This window comes from Haemorhous mexicanus, chromosome 6 (assembly GCF_027477595.1).
Source record: "Haemorhous mexicanus isolate bHaeMex1 chromosome 6, bHaeMex1.pri, whole genome shotgun sequence".
Taxonomy (NCBI): Eukaryota; Metazoa; Chordata; class Aves; order Passeriformes; family Fringillidae; genus Haemorhous; species Haemorhous mexicanus.
In genome coordinates this window covers 35,132,971-35,156,417 of record NC_082346.1, presented here as the reverse complement: position 1 = coordinate 35,156,417, position 23,447 = coordinate 35,132,971, and the positions used below count along the sequence as shown (strand labels likewise).

The following is a 23,447-nucleotide window of genomic DNA, read 5'->3' as shown; positions in this document are numbered from 1 at the left end:
ACTTTAGAACTTTCATATAATGAAAGATATGAATAGGACTACATACTCACTAGAGACTGTGGAAAAAACAATTTTCCCCCCTTACTGAATTCCTGCTATGGCTAAGTGGCACTGTGTGTTCTTCAGAGAGAAGGTTTGACACTGCAGCTTTGACATTTGTTATGCAACAGCTTCTGAATTTTGGAAACACAGCTCCTACCCCTCCACTCAGTTTTTTAACCAATATATTTATCGTTTTAATAAGGTAGAATATTCACTTTTGTGAAAAGGAAACAATTAAGCTATTCTGTTTATATATAACATATTTGTCTTATGGACTATGCTTTCCCCCTTCTTGTCTCTACTTGTGTGAAATCTCTCTAGATACTCTTCCTTTGTTCCATGATAAAATACATTAAATGTAAAACTGATTTTTACTCTTTCTACTTTAGGCAACAACTGTGAAGTTAAAAGGGAGGGAAAGGAAACCCATTCTAAAACATGAAACATGAAACAAGTGGAATATTGGTTTGCACCTACAACTCCATGTTTTCAGTCATTTCAGAAAATAAAGTAAAAGCTGTAAATTTCATCTTAACTGTAAAGAATTCATGATTTGCAAGGGCTGATAATATAATATTTGCACAACATTTGCTATGCTTGGATTTTCTCCTTGTGAGGCTCAAATAGGAAATATTAAGCTGGACAGCACTCCAAATCTTGCTTGCATCTGCAATTCTGTTTTGTTGAGGTGATGATCTGATACAATTAAATTTCTTTTGTCATTACTAGTTGTTTCTTAGCCAGAGTTTTGCATCTGCTCTAGCTACAAAGCAATAAACTGTTTATATGAAGTAACTTATCTGTTACTACTTTATATATGAGTTCTCATTGCGAACCAGAACATTTCTGAAACACACTCCAGGGATTATAGCATTCCTCGTCTTCAAACTCTGAGATTCATTAGAAGAGAATGGTTTAAATTTTATTCTTATGTAGAAATTGACTAAAGAGTATATTCTTTTCCCTGCCCCAAACTAGCAGTTTTCTTTCTAGCTTGACTGATATACAAGTTCTTAGAGATCATTTCTCTTATCCCTTTTTCTGGACTGTCTTGGGCATCACATTCTAAATGTTGGATTTGTGTATTAGAAATCACTTCAATAACTGTAATACTTTTTTTTATGGCAAGCAAAATTTTATATCTTTATATCACTTGGAACCTAGAACTTACACTTCATTTTATGGAATAAAAAATATATATAGTATATATAAAAACTAATTTTATCTTTAAAAAAGATTAAATGGGCATTTTTAGCCAACCTTGGATTTCAGTTTTCTGCTCAAATCCACTTACGTATTGACAAGAGCATGAAATACATCGGGTATTCAGATGGAAGTATGCCACTGGCATCAACATGGATTAACAAAAGGTAAATTGGCATAATTGTGAATGCCAGTATACAAGTAAAAGAGGATATCTAAAGGGCGAGGCTGGGTGCTTTGAACAGAGCTCTAGGAGTTAGATTCATTACTATGTGGAATTGCAGAAGAAAATGTTTCCATGAAAGTTGTCACTACAGAACTTAAGAGAAAAAATTGCTTACTTCCCTGGACAGTATACTGTGACGGTGTTCGCAGGGGTCCCAGGACGAGGGAAGAGATGAGAATCTTGACTCCATGTTTCAGAAGGCTTGATTTATTATTTTATGATATATGTTATATTAAAACTATACTAAAAGAATAGAAGAAAGGATTTCCTAGGAAGGCTAGCTAAGAATAGAAAAAGAGTGAATAACAAAGGCTTGGACTGACCGAGACAGTCCGAAACAGGTGGACTGTGATTGGCCATTAATTAGAAACAACCACATGAGACCAATCACAGATCCACCTGTTGCATTCCACAGCAGGAGATAATCATTGTTTACATTTTGTTCCTGAGGCCTCTCAGCTTCTCAGGAAAAAAAAAATTCTAAGGAAAGGATTTTTCAGAAAATATCATGGCTACAATATACTATGTTCTACAAGAAGGATAACAGGTTAGATTATTAAATGTTTAAACAAGGTAGTACTCAGAATTATGACTTCTGGGTTTTTGTTCGTTTGTTTCAAAAATCAGCAATTATGTACCTTGGGTCTACAGTTGTTTCTCAACAAAAGTGTCGGCTTGTCACAAATATCTATATTCCTAGTTCTCAAGAAAGCTATGAGGCTTACTATATAGTTTATTCCATGAAAGGCAATAAGGCAGTACTCAAGTGTTATTTTGAATAAAAAAACACTTTGAGTGTTACATTTGTTTTCCTGGATAGCTCAGCAATAAATGCTCATTTGTTGCTTTGAAATCTTGTATAGAAGTATCAGAGGATGGATGGAGCCCTGGGAATTTAGCTGTTCCTCTAGAAGTAATGATAACTTCTATGGTAGTATTCCAGCTGTCAGTATCAGCACTTGTGGTTGTGCTGTTTTGCTATTTAAATTCATGTTCCTGACTTCTCTTCCCTCTCCAAGTACATAGTAGTGTCTTTTTCACTGTTTTCTGAAACCATGATGTTTCAGTTTTCACTCAATGGGATCTTGCAATAGATGCTCCATCTGTGTTTTGAGGAGCTACTTCATTTTGCCAGGAAGTCGTCTCAATGAAATTGTAGCAAGGAAACACTGAGTGGCAGATGAGTGGTTTCAGTGTTTAAGACAGGAACGATGTTAACTGAAAAAAACATAGAAGCAGCCATGTGAAGAAATAAATCCACTTCTCCTGGAGAAGGGCAAAGATTATCCAATAGTAAGGCTTGTAATTATTTGAATGGTATTATTGAAATAATTCTCTTTGCCCCAGTGATAAAGTTTCTGTACTGCAATCCAGTATATATCCAATTTGCACTGTTATTGGAATGAATTTTTTCAGTATTCATGCTAGGTCCTAAATTATCTGAACAGTTGGAAAGACTGTTCTGTAGGAGAGGAGTGTTGAACTAAATTGAAGTAGGTCAAAATCCAAGGATACCAAAGGGACAAATAAAATGGACAAGTATAAGAGAAGTTTAGTTTTGAGAAGACCTTGAAGGTTATCAGGGTCATTAATCTAGCATTTCCAAGTCTGCCATTAAAGGTGGAGTGTAAAGGGAGGGAGGGATAATGGTCTTAGTTTTTTGGTTTTTTTTGATATGTCATTGTCAGTGTGTAATAGGATAATGGTAGTATAAGAACAGTTAACATACTAGGAATAGCCTAAAACAACAAAAATTGCGATGTCAGCGGAGGAGAGCTCAAACCAGAGGTCTAGTCAAATGCTGACCTGATCTGTTCTGGGATTTTTCCCACATCTATCTCTAAATTCGGTTCTACCATTATGACCATGTAAATCTACAAGGTAATAATAGTTATGTGGTAAGCCATTAGGGGGCCATATGTATCAAACTTATTTATAGCCTGCAGGTTTATTTTTTTTTTAAACATCTTGAAATATCTTAGCTTTCTGTATGTGTATAGCCTGTGTAAGTATATAATCTTAATTTCTTTCCTTTGTTCACCTTCTAGTGATTACATATGCAGGTTGCAGGTTGTGATAATTGGATTATGCACCTTTTGGAGAGGCTTTGTGGTATATAACTCCTTGCCTCTATGTCACATGTATATTTAAATAAATATTTATTATTTAAATACTGTTTACTTAATTTGAATAGAAACTTTATAAAAATATAAATTCTTTACTGTATTGGACTTATTTTTTCTGTACTCCATTAATTTAATAAATCTATATATTAGTCCATTTCTGTTGCTGTCATTTTTCTACAGTTTTAACATTCAGTCTCAGTTAGTACTCAGGGTGAACAGTCCCATGTGTAAAATACCAAAGATCAAGGCTCAGTTTACTGCTGTCACGCAGATGTTGCGCTGGGCAGACAAGCCCAAAATACAGAGTTATGGCAAAAAGCCTGGAAGCACAGCTATGGATAAGACATACTTATAAGTTCTTTATGCAGCACTGCATTAATCTAGTCACTTTGTTCCTGATTCTTCAGCTCCTTGGTTTAGAGGTAACTTTATACCATGCTGCATATACATACTGTCTGTTTAACTCTGATCCAACCATTTAGTTGTTTTGTGCCTCAGTGTTCCCTTTTGAAAGTGAGAGTAGGACTTCCTTATCTTAAATTAGTGTTTCTGAAGTGTGACAGTTGGAAGGAGAAGGGTCATTTATGAATGGAGAGAATATGTGCTTTTAATGTAATTATGATATGATACAGGTGTTAAATTCACATACAACATATCTGACAGAAGAGTGAGACTTTAGACATTCTGGAATCTTTGAACTACCTATGCTTTGCCATAGTAGGTAAATTCATGGAAGGAAAAAATGTTAATTATTCATAATGCTTTTCTGTGCCATAAAACTCGATTTATTGAGACTATAATTTGTTCAAGTTGCATATAGTAGAAAAATATATCAGGAGTAATTAGTAGTATTCAGGATGTGATGAGGTAGATATATCCACAGAGGACAATTGGAAACAGTAGCGGTGTGGTATTGATTGCCTTTCAGAGGAAAAAAATCTTGTCTCTTTTCTAAATGTTAACAATTCAGAGAGAAAAATTCCCACTTGGGAAGAATGCTTTCCAGGTTGCTTCATTGCCAGGTGTTCAACATTGAGTGGAGCCTTAGATGAATGAAGCTTATGGCAGCTTTTGGAAATGACCGACTCCGGGGAATCTTGGCTTCCTGCTGTGAAAGTTTCCATTTTCAAAGCACATCAGTTTCAGTGGGAATGTTCCACTGGTCCCATATGCTACTTCTGACAGAGGGGGAAGTTTTTAACCTGAATATGAGACAGCTACTGAAGAAGTTCCCTTGCTGCTAACAAAATGAATTTCAATATGTTACCAGTGAACAAGCTTCGTGTTCCCAACTGCTGATGGAATTTAACTCCATCAATTTTTAATGGAAATTTTACTTTAATTTCCTTTTTTTCCCTGTCACCATTTAGCTCCACTGCTTTCTCCTGGTAGGACTTTTGGGTTCTGCAGTTGAATCACCCAAATAATATGCTACTTTGATTTGAAATTCTTGCTATGTTTTCCTCCCCTCCCTCATACGCTCTCTCCTTGACCTAGCAGCAGGAAGCCTTTGTCTGAGGTGTTCATCTGGAACAACTTTTCCACACTTGTTTTCATGTTCTGTTAGATTACAGGGCAGCAGGCCTACCTTTGAAGCTCCCTTCTCTTTTGTTTCTTTGCAGTGCACTCCAGTAATTAACTTTGTCCTTCTTTTATTTGTTCCAGTCAATCGCAGTCCACTCTGCTGAGCATCTTCTCCCAGGAGTACCAGGTTAGAAGTTTTCTCCTTTGTGAGGGTTGACAGGTGCCTAATTGAATGATGAATGTCCCTTTATTTCTTTGTAATTGAACTGCCAGCTTTCTGATTGGTTTGGAGGATGTTCCTTTTTCCACATCAAGCACCGCCTGAGTCTCAGTGGATGGCTGCCAAGCCTACCCATCCATCTGTCTAATAACATCTAGCCTTTGCTTATTTGGTGGACCTGTAATAAATTATGCTAAACCATTATTATTCTGACAATAATAATTTCCCTGTGTTGCGTGGTTCCATGTGCTAAATGTTTGCTGACTTGCACTGTCAGTGCTGCTTTCCATTGCTGACAGAGATGATGATAAATGACCATTGCCGGAGTGGCAGAAGGCAAGAGAGGCAGAAAATGGAGTCATTTATCATGAGATGACAGGTGTCAGTCAAGTGGCAAGTCTCTATGGAATTACTTTTTGTAGTTTTTCAAATAAGTTGTTTTTAAGCAATGTTCTTCCTGGTTAAAAAATACCAATTGAATTGTAAAACTAGAGTGCACCAGACTTAGATGGAATTGAATTGAGGGAAAATTAATACAAAGGTTGAAAGAGAGAACAAGTTTTTCTTTGCCCTCAGCAGCCTTCAGTAAACTTATTTAGATTCAATTATTGTGACCTTACTGGCTTTTACATATGGTACATTGCAGTACAGTCTGAAGACGTTCAATTCAATCGGTAGATTGAATGTCATTTCTGTGTGGAATCTAAAAGCCTGGTTCACATCTATCAAAGTGTAGCCAAGGATCGTGTGTATGTGTAGTCATGATTTCTGTGTTTTGATCTATGACACATTTGTAAAAGTCGGGATTTTTTTCATTTTTCCAGAAACAAATCAAAAGAACACATGCCAAGCATCACACTGCTGAAGCTATCGAAACTTACTACCAAAGGTATGACCTCCCCACCCCAGTTAAAACTCTCATCATAGCTGCTGTTTTTTTCAGCAGTTGTGACTAAATTAGCTTATGAAGCTAATTTTATATAACAATAAATTAAGAATTTGGGAATATGGAATGGTTCACCTAAAAATGTTTTTCACTGGAAATACAGAAATTTTCAGGATTTGGTCATTCTGATTAAAAAAGAGTTTACTTCCCTGGCTCTAAGTCAGGATAAGCAAGTATTTTTTCCAATGTATGTGATGGCATTTATTATGTATTGCCTATAGTTTGTAATTTTTAAGATTTCTGTGACAAGACTGATTTTGATGACTTCCTTACAGCAAGACAGCTTGTTCTGTTACAGTTGCTTGTTTAAAACAACATTTGTGTTGCATTACAAAAAGTTACATATTCATGTATTGCCAGTTAAAGCACTAATTTTTAGATCACTCCTGTTTTATCAACAGAAGTGTCAGAAATAGTTTTTAAGCGAGGATGAAAACCTTTATGTCATTTTACAATTGTTTGCTTCTTAAGCTAATAAACTGTGCTTGCTACACCTTGTAGTTTTTCTGTTAGTTCCATAGGCTTTACTAAAAATATTCCAGTGACATAATTGGGGCATAGTGATAACAGGTAAAGATATGCAATTAAAATATTACTTTGTAGACTGACATATCTGAAGAGCATGCATGGCAAGTGAATTCATACTTGTGATGTATGATATTCATGCTTAATACTAATCTGTATGAATCAAGAAAATAAACAAAGAGCCTTCATTTGTAAACAATTAAATGTGCTTCTCACATACAGAGTCATGTATTTAAAACTTAACCACAGCCTGATTATATCAGATACTGGTTGAGAATATATACTGTGAAGTGTACTAGTTTGGGTGTTTGATTTCAGTTTTATAGTAGTTGTATTGTTTTGTAAAATTTGTACTGGATCACATCAAACTTTTCCTAGGGTTGATTCTTGTTGAGGAAGATTATTGGCTTAAAATTTTTTTGTGCTAATAACACGCATATGCAGTATTACTTTTAATTATTTTTCACTAGCACAGTTTCAGTGAAGTGGCCTGTGATAATTGTAACTGCTGCATAAGTAATCCTTTTCCAAGAGTACGTGTAAATTACTAGTTCCAGCCTGAAACTTCAGCCTGAAACACGGGACAGGATTTTGCTTTATGCAAAGCAGCAGTTGTATTGGTGTCAGTAGGGTTGTAGGTATGATTAAGTTTGTCTCACATCAGGTAGGAGGATTCGGTCTCCTGTCTTCTTCTGTAGTCTGAAGTATGATAGCAGTACATAACTAATGCATTATGTATGAAGCTCTGTGGTAGTGGTAGGGAAAATCATTCTTTATGCTGTTTCTGAGTATGTCATTTTGCAAATGTATTAGCATGGCTGAGTAAAATGCACATGTTTTAAAATCAGAGATGTTCTGGTCAATAGCTAAAAAACTCATTTCAGTCCTGTTTTAATAGATTTACTGTGGAGTATGTTTAGGAGGCTACAGAAGCAGACAACTTGAGATAGAAGCCACTTTGAAATACTTCAGGTGTAAATATGACAAACATGTCTTCTCCTCTGCTCTTCTGTAGCATCCACTTTACTGCTGTAAACCCCAGACTGGGTGCTACGCTCCTTAGTATTACTGTTGACATACAAGCAGATAATTGTGCTGTCATTGCTTTCTTAGGTCAGAAGCTACCAGGTTTTGAAGGTAGAGATTTCCAGTGGTCCTTGTTAGGAGCAAGTGAAATAGTTAACTAGTTTCTTCTACTTGGCTGAGACTTACCAGTCTGAAACTTAGGCAAACACAAAGTACAAGAAGGATCAGCAGGTTTTCAGAACTGTATTGCCATCAGCATTTGAGACCTGTTAGTCTATAATGGGGTTGCCAGAAGCATTAGAAATATATGACAGAAATTTACTTCATTCTCATTGTCGCTGTTCGATCATGTAGATGCATGTATGAGAACTTTAATCTCAAGTACATTTTCCTGGTTGTGTATTTTGTGTATATCTCATTTTCTTCTGTTATAAATTTACAATGTTTAAACACGTTTTGTGGGGTTTTTTAATGTGAAACTGAAATAGTTTACAGCAAAAAGCTTTTTTCATTTCCTTAATTCATTAAGCTTCAGAATAACTTGCAAACCAAAAGCCCTCTATCAAATCTTATGTGAAGGGGTTTTATAAAGGTGTGCCACCCATTCCACAGAAAGGTAAAATGATGAAGAATTTTAATGTCTGTAACTAATGAACAGAAGAGTGTCTTCTGATGGATAGATAATGATAGAGCTGGAAAGGCTGTGGCCTTCTAATGATGTCAGTAATGATGTGCTATGCGAATACAGATAGGATAAACGAGCAGGTTCAAATGTTGGTAACTATTGTTCTTTTCCACATGGCTGCAAAGCACAAAGTGGCTTCCAATATCATAGCTCCTTCCCATCAGCTTCGGAACACAGGCTTCAAGTTTTATCAAAATGTAAATATCAAGCAGTGAAAGTAACAGAAGTGAGGAGAGCAACATTGTGTGAATTGATGGTCAGAAACACCATTCCGTAATACCCTCAACTAGAAACATTAAGCCTTTGCCACTGATAGGATAATGACTTTCTATCAACCTTTATTGAATCCTAAATATTTCTTGTTTTCTTTGTAGAATATTAATTGTTAGACTGATTTCACTAAAGTAAGCCTTTAGTATTTAAATTACTGCCCAGTTGATAAAATCTGGAAAAAATTTGAGAATTTATGTTTTTGTGTGTACTAGTGAATTGGGCAAGATACACAGTGTACCTTCATAGCTGAAGGTCATGTGGAACCAAAAATCTTTACTGTGAATAATAAAAGTTTATTTTTCTGTGATGCATCTTTAAGTAGTACAGATGTAATTTATTTGTGTGTCATTAAGCCACATTTTTAAAAATTTCTTGATATATTCAGTTTTTTACCAGTGTCTTCATTGAGATGGATATATTTTGCAGATGAATAAAATAGGAGACAACCCGGAAGAGTTAGTCATTGCTTAAAATACTTACTTCTTAAAAAGATTTCCCATTAAATGCTCTGTAATGGGGTATTTTCCCCCAAATGAAAAAGATTCACCAGGGATGCTGACATGTATAAACTGGCCTTTTCTTGCCCCTGCAAAATTACCTGGCTTTGTCTTGTCTAGGTACCTGAATGGGGTGATGAAAAATGCAGCTGCCCCAGTATTACTGGACCTGGCCAATGAGGTAATCATCTTTCTTTTTTCTTTAATCTTCCAGTGTAAAACCTGAGGGGCATATCTATAGTGACTTTAGTGAGAAATGTAATTAACCTAAAAAAATGGTTTCAAGGCACATTAGACATTTAAAATGGTTCCCCAGTCTGTTAGTACTTAAAATAATTAGACAAAAAGCCACATTTATTAATAAATCAGTTCATGTAATTAGTCTTTTAACTTCAAGGCAAATGTGTAGGATACCCTGAATTTGTATTTTGCTGAAAATTTCTGACAGACTGCAGGTCTTTATTGCTTAAACTTGCTAAAAATTCTCACATTGAGAATTTTTACAAATGGAGTTGTATCAGTTTGATTCCTTGCCTTTAATAACAAAACCCATCCAAGGTATTACTATTTCTCAGTAATAGGAAGGCTTAAAACAGATAATTTTTCTGACTCCATTTATTTCTGTTCATACAGATTAGAGGATGGCTAATGAAAACTGCTTAAGATAAAGCACTTAAGCAGAATAAATTCTTCAGTGTATGAAAAGTTCTGTATGGATGCCATTAAAGTCTTGACAAATTTATTGATGCTGTTTTTTAACTAGAATATGAATTTGCCTTGTTATGCAAGGTGTTATTTGTATTAAAAACTGCTATCTTAGCATTTCATTATAAAGAGGTAAAAAGTTTGAACAAGGGGCAAGGAGTTTCCTAGAAAAAAAGAAATAGATGAAATATCTGTTTTTTAAACTCTAAAATATTTATTTACTGTAATAGTAACAGTACAATAGCTGATACTCCCTGGAACTGCTTATACAATCCTCAGAGGGATAGAATGAAATATATGCTGTTTTGTGTTGCATTTTAATAGAAAATGTAAGAAGGAAGTAGAAAATGAGTGTTTGCATTAAAAATGATATGGCGCTGTGAACATTAAGTGTAGCAATAGCAGCAAGTTCTACATGTTACATCAGTAAAAAAGAATGGTTTTTCTCTCATGTACATTGCTGCAGCCAGCAAATGAGCGATTACCTATCAATTACTGGAAGGTTTTAATGGTCTGTGAAGTGTCTGTGTAACTTGATCGTACAGTTAGCATAGAATCAAGAATTTATTTCGTATTAGTGGTAATGTGTAGCTTCTTACCATCTCTGGAAAAGACAAATCTTGAAGTACTGAGAATAGAATTTACTTTACATAAATAAGTACAATCTTACTGAGAATTTAGATAAACATCCCAATGGATGATATATTGCACCCATATTATATGGGAACTGTCATAAAAATATTTCAAGCACGGAGTAATATATCTGTTACTGGTTCTTTGTATATTTTTCGCATTGATTTAGAGATGATGCATATAATTTCTGACTCCAGTGAGCATCTCTTTGTTTATATTTCACTAATGCATTTTTGCAATTCAGATCAAAGATATCTGCAGTTCAGAAATAAATAAAAATTAAGTCTAAGAGAAGGGGGAGATACATAAAAAACTTATTTGTTTCTAGTTTTGTAGTAGCAGGTATATCAGAAAGGCAGTGCATTTTGTGACTGCCACCCAATGCATTAGGGAAACGTGGCAATAACCAGCACCAGATTACTGCTTCCAAACAATCAAGCTGCCATTTTTATATGATAGTTAATATTTAAATGACATACTCTTGCATCTGCTGACAATTGATGTAATGGTAATACTTTATGAGTCAATATATATTTAATCAGTGGAAACTGTAAAAATTGATGAGAAATATATAACATAGCTATATTACAGTATGTAGCAGCTCTGTTAAATAGGAAAAGCTCCATATTGTAATCTTTTGGGGATGTTTTTTGAGGGTTTATAAAACTACTTCTAATTCTTTTTTTTAAAATGAAATTATTTATCAACTGTTCATATTGTATATGTAGTACAAAAATAATAAAAATAATCACATTTTTGTTAGAAACAATAAAATTAGTCACTGTTCTCTTCATACAAATATTTTCAAGTGAGATTTGAAGCACTATGAATTTTACTTACATGCTAAATTCTGACATGAAGCATGATGGCCCTATTTCAAAGAAAGATGGACACATGATTAATATGAAAATTAGGGCGATGCAAGTACCTGAACTAATAAGGTAGTCCTTATTCAGGCTGGACTACCTTCAGTAATTTCACCATTTTTCATGTGTCAGCTCTGATGTGGGTTACTGGAAATAAGCAGCTCCATGGAAAGCATTTCTCTCTACTTGGGGAATTTAAGGCCATCCAAGTACATACATATTTGGAAAAATAGGTATGCACAAATGGAGTAACCTTTTTTGTGTAGTTACTAAATCAGGATAAAATTTTTGCACTAACAGTGAACTTGAAAAGATGTCAAGAAAAATTCATTGTGACAATGTGTGATCATGGTTTCAAGTTAAAGTTCTGATTCAATAAAGCAGAATTTTAATGGTATCTAAAAAGCTATTGGAATTTTAGGAGCAACTAGGTTATACGTTTTTCATACATATAAAAAAAATTGAAATGAAGGAATAGCTTTGTTAAAAATAAAAATATAAACTCTGATGTAATTTTGACCGAGCCCAACACATCTGCTAGAGATATTGATGCTTAGGATATGTGGTATCACTTGATGGGTACCACATGAACGAGGATTCATGCATAGAAAAGGATCACCACCACTTCTTTTCCTTGATGGATAACCTTATAAAAGGGATTTCATGGTCATCTTTTTACAAAGGGTGGTTCAGATGCAAAATGTACCAACATAATAACCAGGATTTTATGTTGTCTACTTTATTTGGTTTTTCACTGGTACTGTGGATCACTACCACACATTTGGTGGAAATAGTTGAGTTCTATAATTGGAAAAAGATCCTGTTTCCTCTATTTTGCTTGTTAGTTTTAATCTACAAATATAGGACAGTTCTGACAAGTGTGCATCTAAATGCATTTATATCCTGAAATTCTGGGGTTTTTTTTGTTGAGCTTAGGTGGACTTTGCCCCATCATTGATGGCTCGTATTGTGTTGGAAAGATTTCTACAAGAAAAAGAACAAGCCATCCGTAAGTATCTTAGCTGTTTGGGTTTTTTTTTTTCTTTTTTATTTTATCATTTTTAAAATACTTTTTGTTTCCACTTTTCTTCTGACTATGATAGAAAAATAATTACCACAATGCTGGAAGTGAGATAACAAGGGTAACGTTTTAAGTTTCATATCTTCAACAGTTAATGACAGTTAAACTGTATGTAAGAAGAGCAGCCACAATTTAATACTATTTAAATGAATCTTTTTCCTCTTAGATTTCCAGAATATCTGTTCTTCCAGTAAAAAAAAGGGTATAGGGCTCATAGTAAATTTATATCTTTAAAATTCTGTATTTTAGAAGTCAGTAATTACTGACAGTAATTCCTAAAATAAACCTACGCCACTTTTAATTTTGCAACATTGCAGAAATGTTGCTAGTATATACAGAAGTGCATTTAACTGATCTCAGTACAAGAAAATAAAAAAAATGGAATGAAAGGGAAGAAAAGAATAGAGCTACAGGAGGAGGTTCAAGCCTAAATTAATTTGCCACTGAAAAAATACATTTTGTTATTTTCTCTGTGTCAACTGCATGATTAAAACCGGCTGTTAAGTGAGCTCTGGGGATGTGCTCGTAAAAGATTTATGAGTAATATTCAATGTGATATTCAAAGTGAGTCATGAATATCAGGGTAATTGCTCTCAGAGCTGGCTCTTTTACTAGGCAGGAGTTTGTCAACTGCCCCATAAATATTTGCCTAGTCTCATGTAAAAAAGACAATTTCATCTTCTGCATTTTTATTACCTAGCGTAATGTTTACCTTTGGAGCTTGACTATGGCAGAATAGGTAAAAAGCTTTAGAATATGCTTTATGCGTATAATCTTCTCTTTTTGAAAGCAAAAGATAATACCTACTAAAATATCATGCAGTAGCATATGGTGGATTTTGTCAGGGATTTTTCCTTTGGTTTTCTTTCAATCTTCGCAGTTATCAGTGACTGGTGGCCCAGTTACCTTCTGAAGGTTTCATTTGAATGAATTAAGTACTTCCCCTAAAAATTCAATATCATTTCAATAGATGTAGCCTCTAAAGTAACCTGCAGTGATGCTTCATGAGCAAATCACATGATGTCAAAATGGTATGGTTTCGATTTAATCAAGAAAGAGATTAAAGTGGATGTGTGTTATTTTCAACTTCGCCGCAGCACCACCATTTGTCAAAGTCAACCTTCTGATTGCTTTGGACCTACTGCTATCCAGGTCTTGTCAAAATAGTAGTCTGCGCAATCTGAAGCAGGTAGGCTGGCCAATGGAGAGCAGTACAAGCACAGTAAAGCAAAATTAATCATAAAATTTTCTGACTATTAATTTGTCTTTATAATGATGACATATCTTAAGTAATTTTCTTTTTGTTTTGCATTGTCCTTTACTGCACAGTCAAACAGAATATAATTTTTGTACAGTAGACCAGATTTCACACAACTGTGTTGCTAGAATTAGGTGTCTTGAGTGAGTGTGCCAGGAAGGAGCACAAGCATATTTAGAATCCTGTTTAGAAAGAGGCATTCCAAGAATGTTGCTGCTGGGGATGGGATACAAATTGTGCTGTGTTCTTGAATTACACTGTAATTAGGTATAATGAAATAAATCCTTATTTTGAAGTGTTTTTAGATTTCACAGCTGCTTAACTCAGTGACAGTTTTGTTGTGATCTGTTTTGAGGGTTTTTTCCAAAAGTGAATTTGCAGCACATGATTGGGGTGTAGATTTTACTGTATAAAACACGGTAAAATCGCTGTTTGTTATATGGCTGTCACTGTTTGTTATACGACTTGTAATCTAAATGTGGGATGATGAAAAATCTTTTATGGTGATCAAAACTGTGAAGAATCAGTTTTACCATTGGCTTTTATTTGTGCTACATAAAAATATTCTGTTCTTCATAGAACATTTTATTTTTAAATTTTCATTAAAAGATACATGCCTTGTGTTGGACATTGTATGTGTGGGTGTGGCAGGGGAATTGCAGTGTTGTTACAGTACTGTGGAGTTGCTAAACTCGTTTTACAGAATGAGCTGTGAGTTATTCAGGCTTCTATTCTGACACTTTCTTCCCCTCACAGCAGCGACCTGGCTGGCCTTCGGCAATGAGATTCAATGCACATGGCTCCGCAGTCAAATCATCAAATTTCCCTGTGTGTATATTAGAGTTTTGTAATGTGTTTCCATTATGAAACAATGCGGGGATAATTGTCTTTGGTAGCAATTAGCTAACAGGTTTGTTCAGTGCTATTGGCAGAGGCATCCATCATCCCCTCCCTGACCACACTTTTTTGTCTACTGTGGACTATGGAGATCAATAGAATTCTGTATAGTGGAAATCACCCCAGCTTTAATGAGCTGCAAGTCTCAGTCAGTCTAGGTTTTGTGTTTTTAATTTTTCCCCTTTAAAACTGAAAAAAGCTTTCCTGCAGGGAGAGCGAAGTACTGTAGCTGTACTATTAGTTTCACTAATCAATTCATACTTCCAAATTGTTTTGCTTCTACAAAAATGTATGGATGAGAGGGATGAGGAGAAACACACAGCAATGCTCCATTCTAGTAAAGCATGTCTTTACTAAAATGGTGCAGTGCAATATTATAAAAATTAATACACTCTCTTCTATTAAGAATTTAAACCATAGAATTACACAGTGCAAAGGATTAAAAGACCTCATGTAACACAAATAGTATTTTAAAAAGATGTACAACCACTTTACAATAAACTATTCAGAATAAAAAGAAAGTATGTTTTAGCTTCCCTTTTAAACTAAGCATGTTGTGTCAGGTCAAAGTTGTTTATAGTATGTGTGTCTTAAAAGTGAAAGTTTTTGGGAAGGAGTTTTTGTTTCTAAATAATCAGTAGCTAGAAGAGTAAATCAGTAGCTAGAAGAGTAAATCTGGTGCAGTTGACAAACATGAGGAATTTAGGAGCAGAATTATCACTGAGCAGGAAGATTTTAATTTCTAGTTGCAAAAGGAAAAAAGATATTTTTGTGGAAAGATAACAATACTAATGACAGAAAAGTTTTCTACCGGGTGACCTGTACTGCTAGGAAAGGAGCTTGTCTTTAGAAAATTTAGATTAAATAACAGTATAATACCTTCAGTATTTCTTTTAAATTAAATGTGGAAAGTGGACCTAAATTCTGCCCATGTAGTTTAAGTTGGGTGGGAATTCAGTACAGTGGAAAGTTTTACAGATTCTAGCCTAGTCTTCTTCCATTCCAGAATACAGACTTCTTGATTTGATAGCCTTCTATTTTTCATTTTCCAGTAACTTTGATCTTGAGATAGAGATTACGGTAATATCACACCAAATTGCTTATTTAAATGGTGCATTATTGTTGCAATAAAAAAAAAATCTTGAGTTCTCTTAGTTTTCTTTTACATAAAGTAATAGAGCTTAGAATTGACCTCTATACTGTTTATTTTAAGTATATCAAAAGACAATTATGCTATAATAGCCACCATTCCATATATTGTAAATGAAAAGTTCACAGTTTCTGTGAATAAAATGCATCCTTTTAGTGTTTCACTATTTGGGTGTGAGCAGGAGAGCCTTGTGTGCCAGTTTTCAGTTTTTGACCACCTTCAATTTATTTTGGGATGCTGTACAATATGAAGAATGTGCTCTATGTATCCTTTGACTTAATCAAGTTCAAAACATGTTATTTAACCAAGCACTATAATAATTCTTTTTCCTATTACCTTACTAGAGCTCTCAGATTATTCTATCAGTTTATGGAAGATTAACTCCAAACAAAACTCTGGGGCCAAGGAGAGGTGGTGCCTTACATAAGTGTAATGAAACCCTGTAAATGTAACATCACATATTACAGTTATCTCTGTATCCTAAAAAGAAAAATAAAGTCAATGATGTTGTTAAAATAGATAAATTCTGTACTTAGTATCCTTTTAAGACATTGAATTTCAGGTGTTGAATTCTGTGGTGCAAAACTGTATTCTAGTTATGGTCTAATAAATGCTAAATAATGGAGATTATGGCTTCCCTCAATCTATTTGCTCTGCTCCTTTTCGTAAAGCCCAAGTTGCAGTTGTCCATCTTCTCTGCCACAACACAGTGCTGGCTCATATTCAGTTTGCTGCCCTATCAGGGACTCCAAGTTCTCTGCAAAGCTGCTCCCCAGCCAATCCGTCTCACTTTGCATTGTTGCTGGGATTGCTCCTTCCCAGGTATAGAACTGCGCATTGACTCTTACTAAATTTCATGAGATTGCTGCTGGCCAATCCTTTAGCCTGTCTAGGTCTATCTGAATGCCAGCCTTGACTCCTGATTGGTTGTATTTTACATCCTCCAGGTCATTGTTGAAAATGGTAAACAGGAATGGCAATTGATGACAGCAGCTACATAAAGAAGGACAGAATCTTACACCTTTCTTTAATCTTACCTTTTCCACTGTCTTTTTATTTACACTTAGATAATAATGTAAAATGCAATCTCAAGCTGCTTCTATATGACTACCTGCTGTGGATTATTAGCATGTATATATAGTCAGAATATCCTTCCATCTTCCTCTACTTTTCCTAGCTCTTGAATAAACAGCTTCAAAAGGTAAATGTGTATCATCAGGCTTTCTACACTCAGCTCTTGGTGAAATGTTAAAAAGAAACAAGATGCCTTTTATATGCTGAAGAGTATAAAGCATTGAGCAGTTGTGCAGAGCAGTGCTGGTATATGTTGAAATTCGTGAAGACAGACAGCAGGAAAGAATTGGACAACAGTTCTGAAACAAGCATTCTGCAGCATTTCAAACTGCACAGTAGAGATATAACTACTACTGAATTTTAGAAACTAGTATGAGGTGATTAAAAGCTGTGACTTCAAAATTGTCAAGTATATCTATGCAGCGTTCATAACATAATCTGTCGACCCTGAACACTGCCTAAATATGAGTTCCTTGTATGTCAACAAGGTTTAACATACATAAAATTATTTTCAAAGTTGTATGACCTCTCCCAAAAATGCATGCATAGCTTTCAGAAATTATTTTTAACTCTGAAGAAGCTCTTTTGCAATATCCTCAAACTGCTAAATTGGATACACACAAGCACCTTATTTTCAACAGTGCAATAGAAGCAGGAGGATGAGTCTACAATGCAAAATAGTTTTCATGTCACCAGTTTTACTGTGTGTTTTCAACATGAATACTGAAGCATCCCTAGTCTGTCTTTTCTTTTTGTAAGTGGGAAAATATTTTTGCTTCCACTTACTCTGGTAGGCATGCACAACTGAAGTGAATGATGCTTACATGACCAAGTTTCCAACCACTGCATACCATCTTCTTGATGTTCTTGAAATACTGGCTTAGTCAGTGGCCATGCTTGAATTTTGGGCCAAATACTATTCTCAGTTTACAAAATAAACATCTGAACCATGAGCAGGTTAATTAATTCAGCCACAGACCTATTCCAAGTTTGTATGAAAGCAAAGACAAAAATTCAATCTTAAACTTGACAGACGTGGATTCATGAGGGCTAGACACTTCTGAGTCCACACATGCTCATTCCTTGCTTCCTCTTAAAGCTAGAAAGGGAAAAATGGATGAACACAAAATGAAAGGCAATTTTTCTTTTTAACCTCTGTAAGTCTATTGTCCACTTTTTCAGAGAAAATTCAGCTTTTCCATAACACTGAGCAAAGTTCAGTCTTCCCATTTCTGTATAAATGTCTGATGAATGCAGCCTCAGTAGTGCACTGATAAATTGGTGCTGGAGAGAATTTTTCTTGAGACAGTATTGCTGAGAAAAGCTGTTTGCCTTCAAATCCTGAAAGTTTCCTTTCTTTGGACTATTCTGACTTCTCTTTCTATAATATACCAGAGCAAGCCTATGTCTTAAGCAGGTAGAGAACATGCTTGGTGTTAAACATTGCATGTTGGTGAGCTCCTTGAGCAGTGTCACTCAGTTGTAGGATCATGGCCATCAACTAAATTAAGTTGGTTCTGTTTGTAGAATTGCATATCTTTGAACTCACAGGAGAAAAACATTCTTCAGCGTGAGATGTGTTACTTCCATAACTCAGTTAATAAAATCTGTGTAAATATTGCAGCTTCAGCCTTAGTTTATCAATAGCAGTGGGAATGGGCCTTGCTGTCTTCTCTAAAAATGCTGTTCATTGTAAATAATTCAATTTGAACTTTTCTTCAGACCTTCCCCTAACATATATGCAGCACTGTTCTGAAGCGTGAGTATTAAATCCCTGGAACATCTTGCCATCAGTTTTGTCTCAAGTAACTACAGCATCCAGGTACTTCATATTAAAGGTGCTAAAAAAGCAATGCATGACTTAACTTCGTTGTACTTCAGAATTGACTGCTTGAGCAAAAAAGCATAAAAATAAACGGGGTGCCAAATGCAGTGTACCTGAAGAGTGTTACTAAAATGTCTCAGTTAAAAAGCTGACTATACAACATAACATAGGACCTGAAGGGGTGATCGAAGTATTTGACATCCTCAGGACTGTCTTAAGACAATGAAAAACACCAAAGAAAACAGTCAAAAGCATTTGAAAAAGATATTTAAAACCCAATAAAAATCAATTTGCTGAAGGCTTATGTTAGGAATTTTTTTTCCCATGTAGGATTCATGACCCTGAAAACTCTCTTTAGGTTACATGTTCCAATTTTTAAGTTAAAATAAAACAAACTCCTTTTTTCTTTTCATTTTAGGTCATCTTAATCCAAAAAAATATAGATCCTTCAAGCAATAAAATTACCTAAGTTTAATCACTTCTTTGACTAAGGAGATTGGAAACCATTATTTGAAAATCAGAAGAAAGTTAGCAGGTCAACAAAGTATAATGCTGCCGGCTGAGATTTCTTCTGTTTTTTTAAAAGAATAATTTAGGTGGTTTACACTATGCAAAAAATGCCTTTAGGCAGAAGGGGAAGGCATGTCATCCCAGCTTTACTCAGTCACATTGTTTTGTGGTTGCAGCACAGTCAGCACTGTGCTCTCTGACGCTTTTGAGACTGAGCAGAAAAACTCGACTCCTTCTGCAGTAAACCACAGCTGTAAAAGGGAGATGTTGATGGACTGAGGAGAGTTCACTGGAGGGCTGCTGGGATAGCAAAGGCGATGGAACACTTTCCCTGTGGGGGGAAGGCTGTGGAAACTGGGGGTTAGTCAGCTGGGAAAAGAGATGGTTTCACAAGGAAAGAAGAGCAGCCTACTGTTACCTATGGGGAAGTTATTAGGAAGATAAATGCAGGCTGTAGACAGTAGTGACATGGTGGTAAGATGAGAAATAGGTATAAATTAAAACATGAGATGTATACAACTTAACGACATTTAGTAACTTTTGTGGTCCATAAATGTTACATGTTCTGCTTTTTGTTTTGCTAATGTAGTTGTTCAGTACTTACAAAATAAATTTTTTGAGAGATTTTAACAATGAACGTTTTCTTGTATAATTGATTCTTGAACTTGTTTGGTAAGCCTTAAGATTATGCTAAAATAATGTTAAAATAATTAAATAATGTTAATAATAAATTATTTTAAAATAATTAGGACTGTTATTGAAACTTTATTGCATATGTATGACAAAAGAAAGAAACAAGATCTAGAGGAATCTGTATGATTATCTGGAGGAAAAGTCCTGCAGGAGATTGAAATTGAACATAGTAACTGTAATTATCTAAAAGGAAGTCTATTATGGTATGATAAAACTGTCAAAATAATGACTGAGAGCTCTAACAAGTCACACAGAAGATCAATAAAACTAATCTTACGTCATAGCTTGAGAATCAGAAATTGTATTTTGACCTTAGTTCACAATAGAGCCATTCAAAACATACTTAATAAATAGGTTGCAGTACTTTTTCTTAATTAAAAATTAAAATTGTTCCCAATTGTTTTCTCCAGTGAAGTAGGGAATATGTTTCCAGTCCGCATGGTGTGCATGTTATTTTACTTATTGCTTACTCTTTCTAACGAATTATTATTTCTTTCTGATCTGTTCATGTACACAAATTTTGGATTTTTTTCCTTGCAATTTGCTTTATTTTCCATTCTACATAGGATCTATCCCCCATATATTCTACACTATTTGAATGCCTTCCAGTTCTGTGTTAAGCTGCAAGGCTACATCTCTTGTTCCTCTCTCCTTTTCTCTGAAGGAGAAAGTGTTTGGTTTAGGAGTATGCTGGCTTTGGCTGGGGTAGCAGTAACTTTTTTCACAGTGGATGATATGGGGCTTTGTATTGGACTTGTACTGAACACAGAATTGATAATATAGAGATTCTTTTTATTGCTGAGCAGGGCTCAGACAGAGCCAAGGACTTTTCTGCTTCTTGTACTGTCAGGCTGGTAAGGAAACTGGGGGTGCATGGGAGGCTGGAAGGAGACACAGCTGGGACATGTAACCCCAACTGAATCGAATATTCCAGACCATGTGACATCATGATCAGTAAAGTGAGAGGAAGAAGGAGGAAGGGGATACATTTGGAGTGATGATCTTAGTCTTCCCAAGTCACTATTACCCATCATGTGTTCCTGCTCTCCAAGAATGGCTGACCACTTGCCTGCCCATGAGAAACAATGAATTGTTTTGCTTTCCCTGTTTTTCGCTTTCCATATTAAACTGTCTTTATCTCAGCCTATGAGTTTTCTTACTTTTACCTTTCCAGCTCTCTCCCTGATCCTGCTGGTGTGATAGTAAATGAGTAGCTAGTCATGATAGGTTTCAAAAAACTTCCTGACAGTGTGTTTCTTCCAGCTCTGCCCTCCAGCAGGCATTTACCGATAACCTTCACCCATTGATCTTTTGTCTCCCAAAGAAACTCTTAAGAAAAGTGTAAAAAAACTTGCTTTTGTTTTGTATCACTTCCAAAATGCTGATCCTTTTTTTGAGAATTGCTTGGTTTCCTTGTAATTTTGAAAACTAACAATGCTAGATATCCAGCCTTTTAAAATCCTGTGATGCCTTTGGCCCTGATATTTTGTGGTTATGAGTTTCATAAATGTGTCTTTGCATAGCAAAATGTTTAAATGCTTTCTTCAGAATTCCTATGAGTGTTCTGACCCACAGCAGAAATGGTAAGCAGTCATTGTCTTTTTTGGTATCCCTTTTTTTATTTGTCTCTTCTAAAATAAATGTTTCATTTCCAAAAGTTTATGTGTTTCATTAGGCCATCACTGGTTTTTTTCTGTCTTTGAACTCCTAGTTCTCCCTACACTTTTGAGATAGGAGGACAGAAATTAGTGTGGTATTTCCAGGTGAGTCTAAGCAGGAGTTTTTCATTATGAGGAGTTTGTTAATATTTTCAAATCCATTTCTTCTTATTCAGCCTAATTAAACTCAATTCTTAGGGAATGCACAGGCTTGTTTCAGCCAGTTTAGAGACTAGTAAAATGTAATAACTGACCAGTTTCTTCCACTGTGCATTGCTGGATATTATGATTTGGGAATATTTTGTGTCCTTGTCTCTAGTGTCTCTGAAGACATAACCTCCAAGTGCTAAGCCCCAGTTTCTTCACCTTTCCAACAGTGGAGTCCCATAGCTCAGATTAAATTTACATTCAGAGTTGCCATTCCGAAGTATCTCTTTGGGAAATGGAACTCTGCCTATTCCCTATTGTTGTTTTCTTTAGGAAAGCTACAAACAACTGAAAATTGAAGTAATAGAAAGAGCTTTTTAAAATAATTTTGAGTCCTTGGCAATACAATTAATGCCAAGCTTAGTTACAAGACTGTAGAATTTCTTGCCTTTCTCAAGTTTCCAAATCAGAATTCTGTTTACTTTTCTGAAGAACTTTCTTCAAGGCTGATTCTCTTTTTGCTCAGTGCCTTCCCGTGCTGATCTCATGTGACAGAACTGTTTACTTGCGTTCAGTATCAACATTTGCTTGATTTACATTTAATCTTGTGTTTCTTTTCAGATTAGTAAAACAATTCAGTAGACAGAATGAAGAGGCACACGTTTCACTTATAAAATCCTTTTCCTCAATCTGCTATTGAAGCATGTATTCATTTAGCCTTTTCTCTGAAATTCTGTTGCTTTTCTGTCCATAAATTAAATGAGAGCCCAGCTCTGAAAATACTTATGCAAGGCCATCATGTGTTTGACCTGAAGCTTGCAGCTATGTAGAACTGCAGCTTTTCAATAGTTGCCAGTTTACTCAGATTCATTGTCAGGATTGTAACTTGAGTTTGACATATTTGAACCTTCTATAACCTCTTCACTTAACTTTTGTTAGGTTCTTACAAAACATTTTAAACAACCTGATTTAGTAGGTGTCAACCTATGTCACACCACTGTTAACTTTTGTTGTGAGGAAATGGGCATGTGTTTCTCTTGTTTGCAGAGTCTAAACCTTGACAGGGCTTTGGGACTTTTCTCTGCTTGTGTCTGTGTGACTAGTTTGTTTCCTTAGCTACTCCTAATGAACTTCAACAAAGATTTAATATGACAATTCATTTTCTTTAATTTTCTTTTGTATGACATGTCCAAAAACTGCAAGTTTAGGGATGTATCAATTTTTTGCAGTGCATTGCTCATTTCTTAGTGTATCAGTCACTTAAGTGCTTGTTAGAGTGATCATTGGAAACATACTGTAGTGGATATAGACTTCATTGTATAATTCCCTAATCGCTGCTAACTTATCTTAGCATATAATTGGCACTAATATTTCAAGTTTTCGCCCCCTTTCAAGTTTTCTCTGTGATTTCTTGGTGTGCTATTTCGCAATGTAGGTGGATAGCATAAATTGAAGATTAAATCCTAGCCTAGAGAAGCTTATTTTCCTATTAACGGAAAATCATTACACCTTAGTGAAAAATCATGTCCAAGATGTTTAACAATGTTTGCCAATAGTGATTTGTGGGTGTAAAAGAATTGCTATTGGCTTTGCATTCTCAGTGCCTTTTGTTTTGTTTGAATAAAATGTTAGTTTATAAACTGTGGTAGAATGTTTT

At 35.2% G+C, this 23,447-nt stretch overlaps 1 protein-coding gene across 4 annotated transcripts in view; it reads left to right on the top strand.

Annotated features, from left to right (window-relative positions):
• The window catches only part of CDIN1 (CDAN1 interacting nuclease 1), a 123,617-nt gene that overhangs the window by 21,883 nt on the left and 78,287 nt on the right, over window positions 1-23,447 (top strand). For 2 of the 4 annotated variants that reach the window (XM_059849813.1, XM_059849814.1), the window contains exons 2-6: window positions 5,263-5,308; window positions 6,166-6,230; window positions 9,414-9,474; window positions 12,434-12,506; window positions 14,593-14,664. The exons of 1 other annotated variant lie outside the window; for it this stretch is intronic. In XM_059849813.1, the coding sequence (XP_059705796.1) occupies window positions 5,263-5,308; window positions 6,166-6,230; window positions 9,414-9,474; window positions 12,434-12,506; window positions 14,593-14,664 (317 nt within the window). The remainder of the gene's footprint in view (window positions 1-5,262; window positions 5,309-6,165; window positions 6,231-9,413; window positions 9,475-12,433; window positions 12,507-14,592; window positions 14,665-23,447) is intronic. One more of the 4 variants, XM_059849815.1, reaches the window with a different exon arrangement.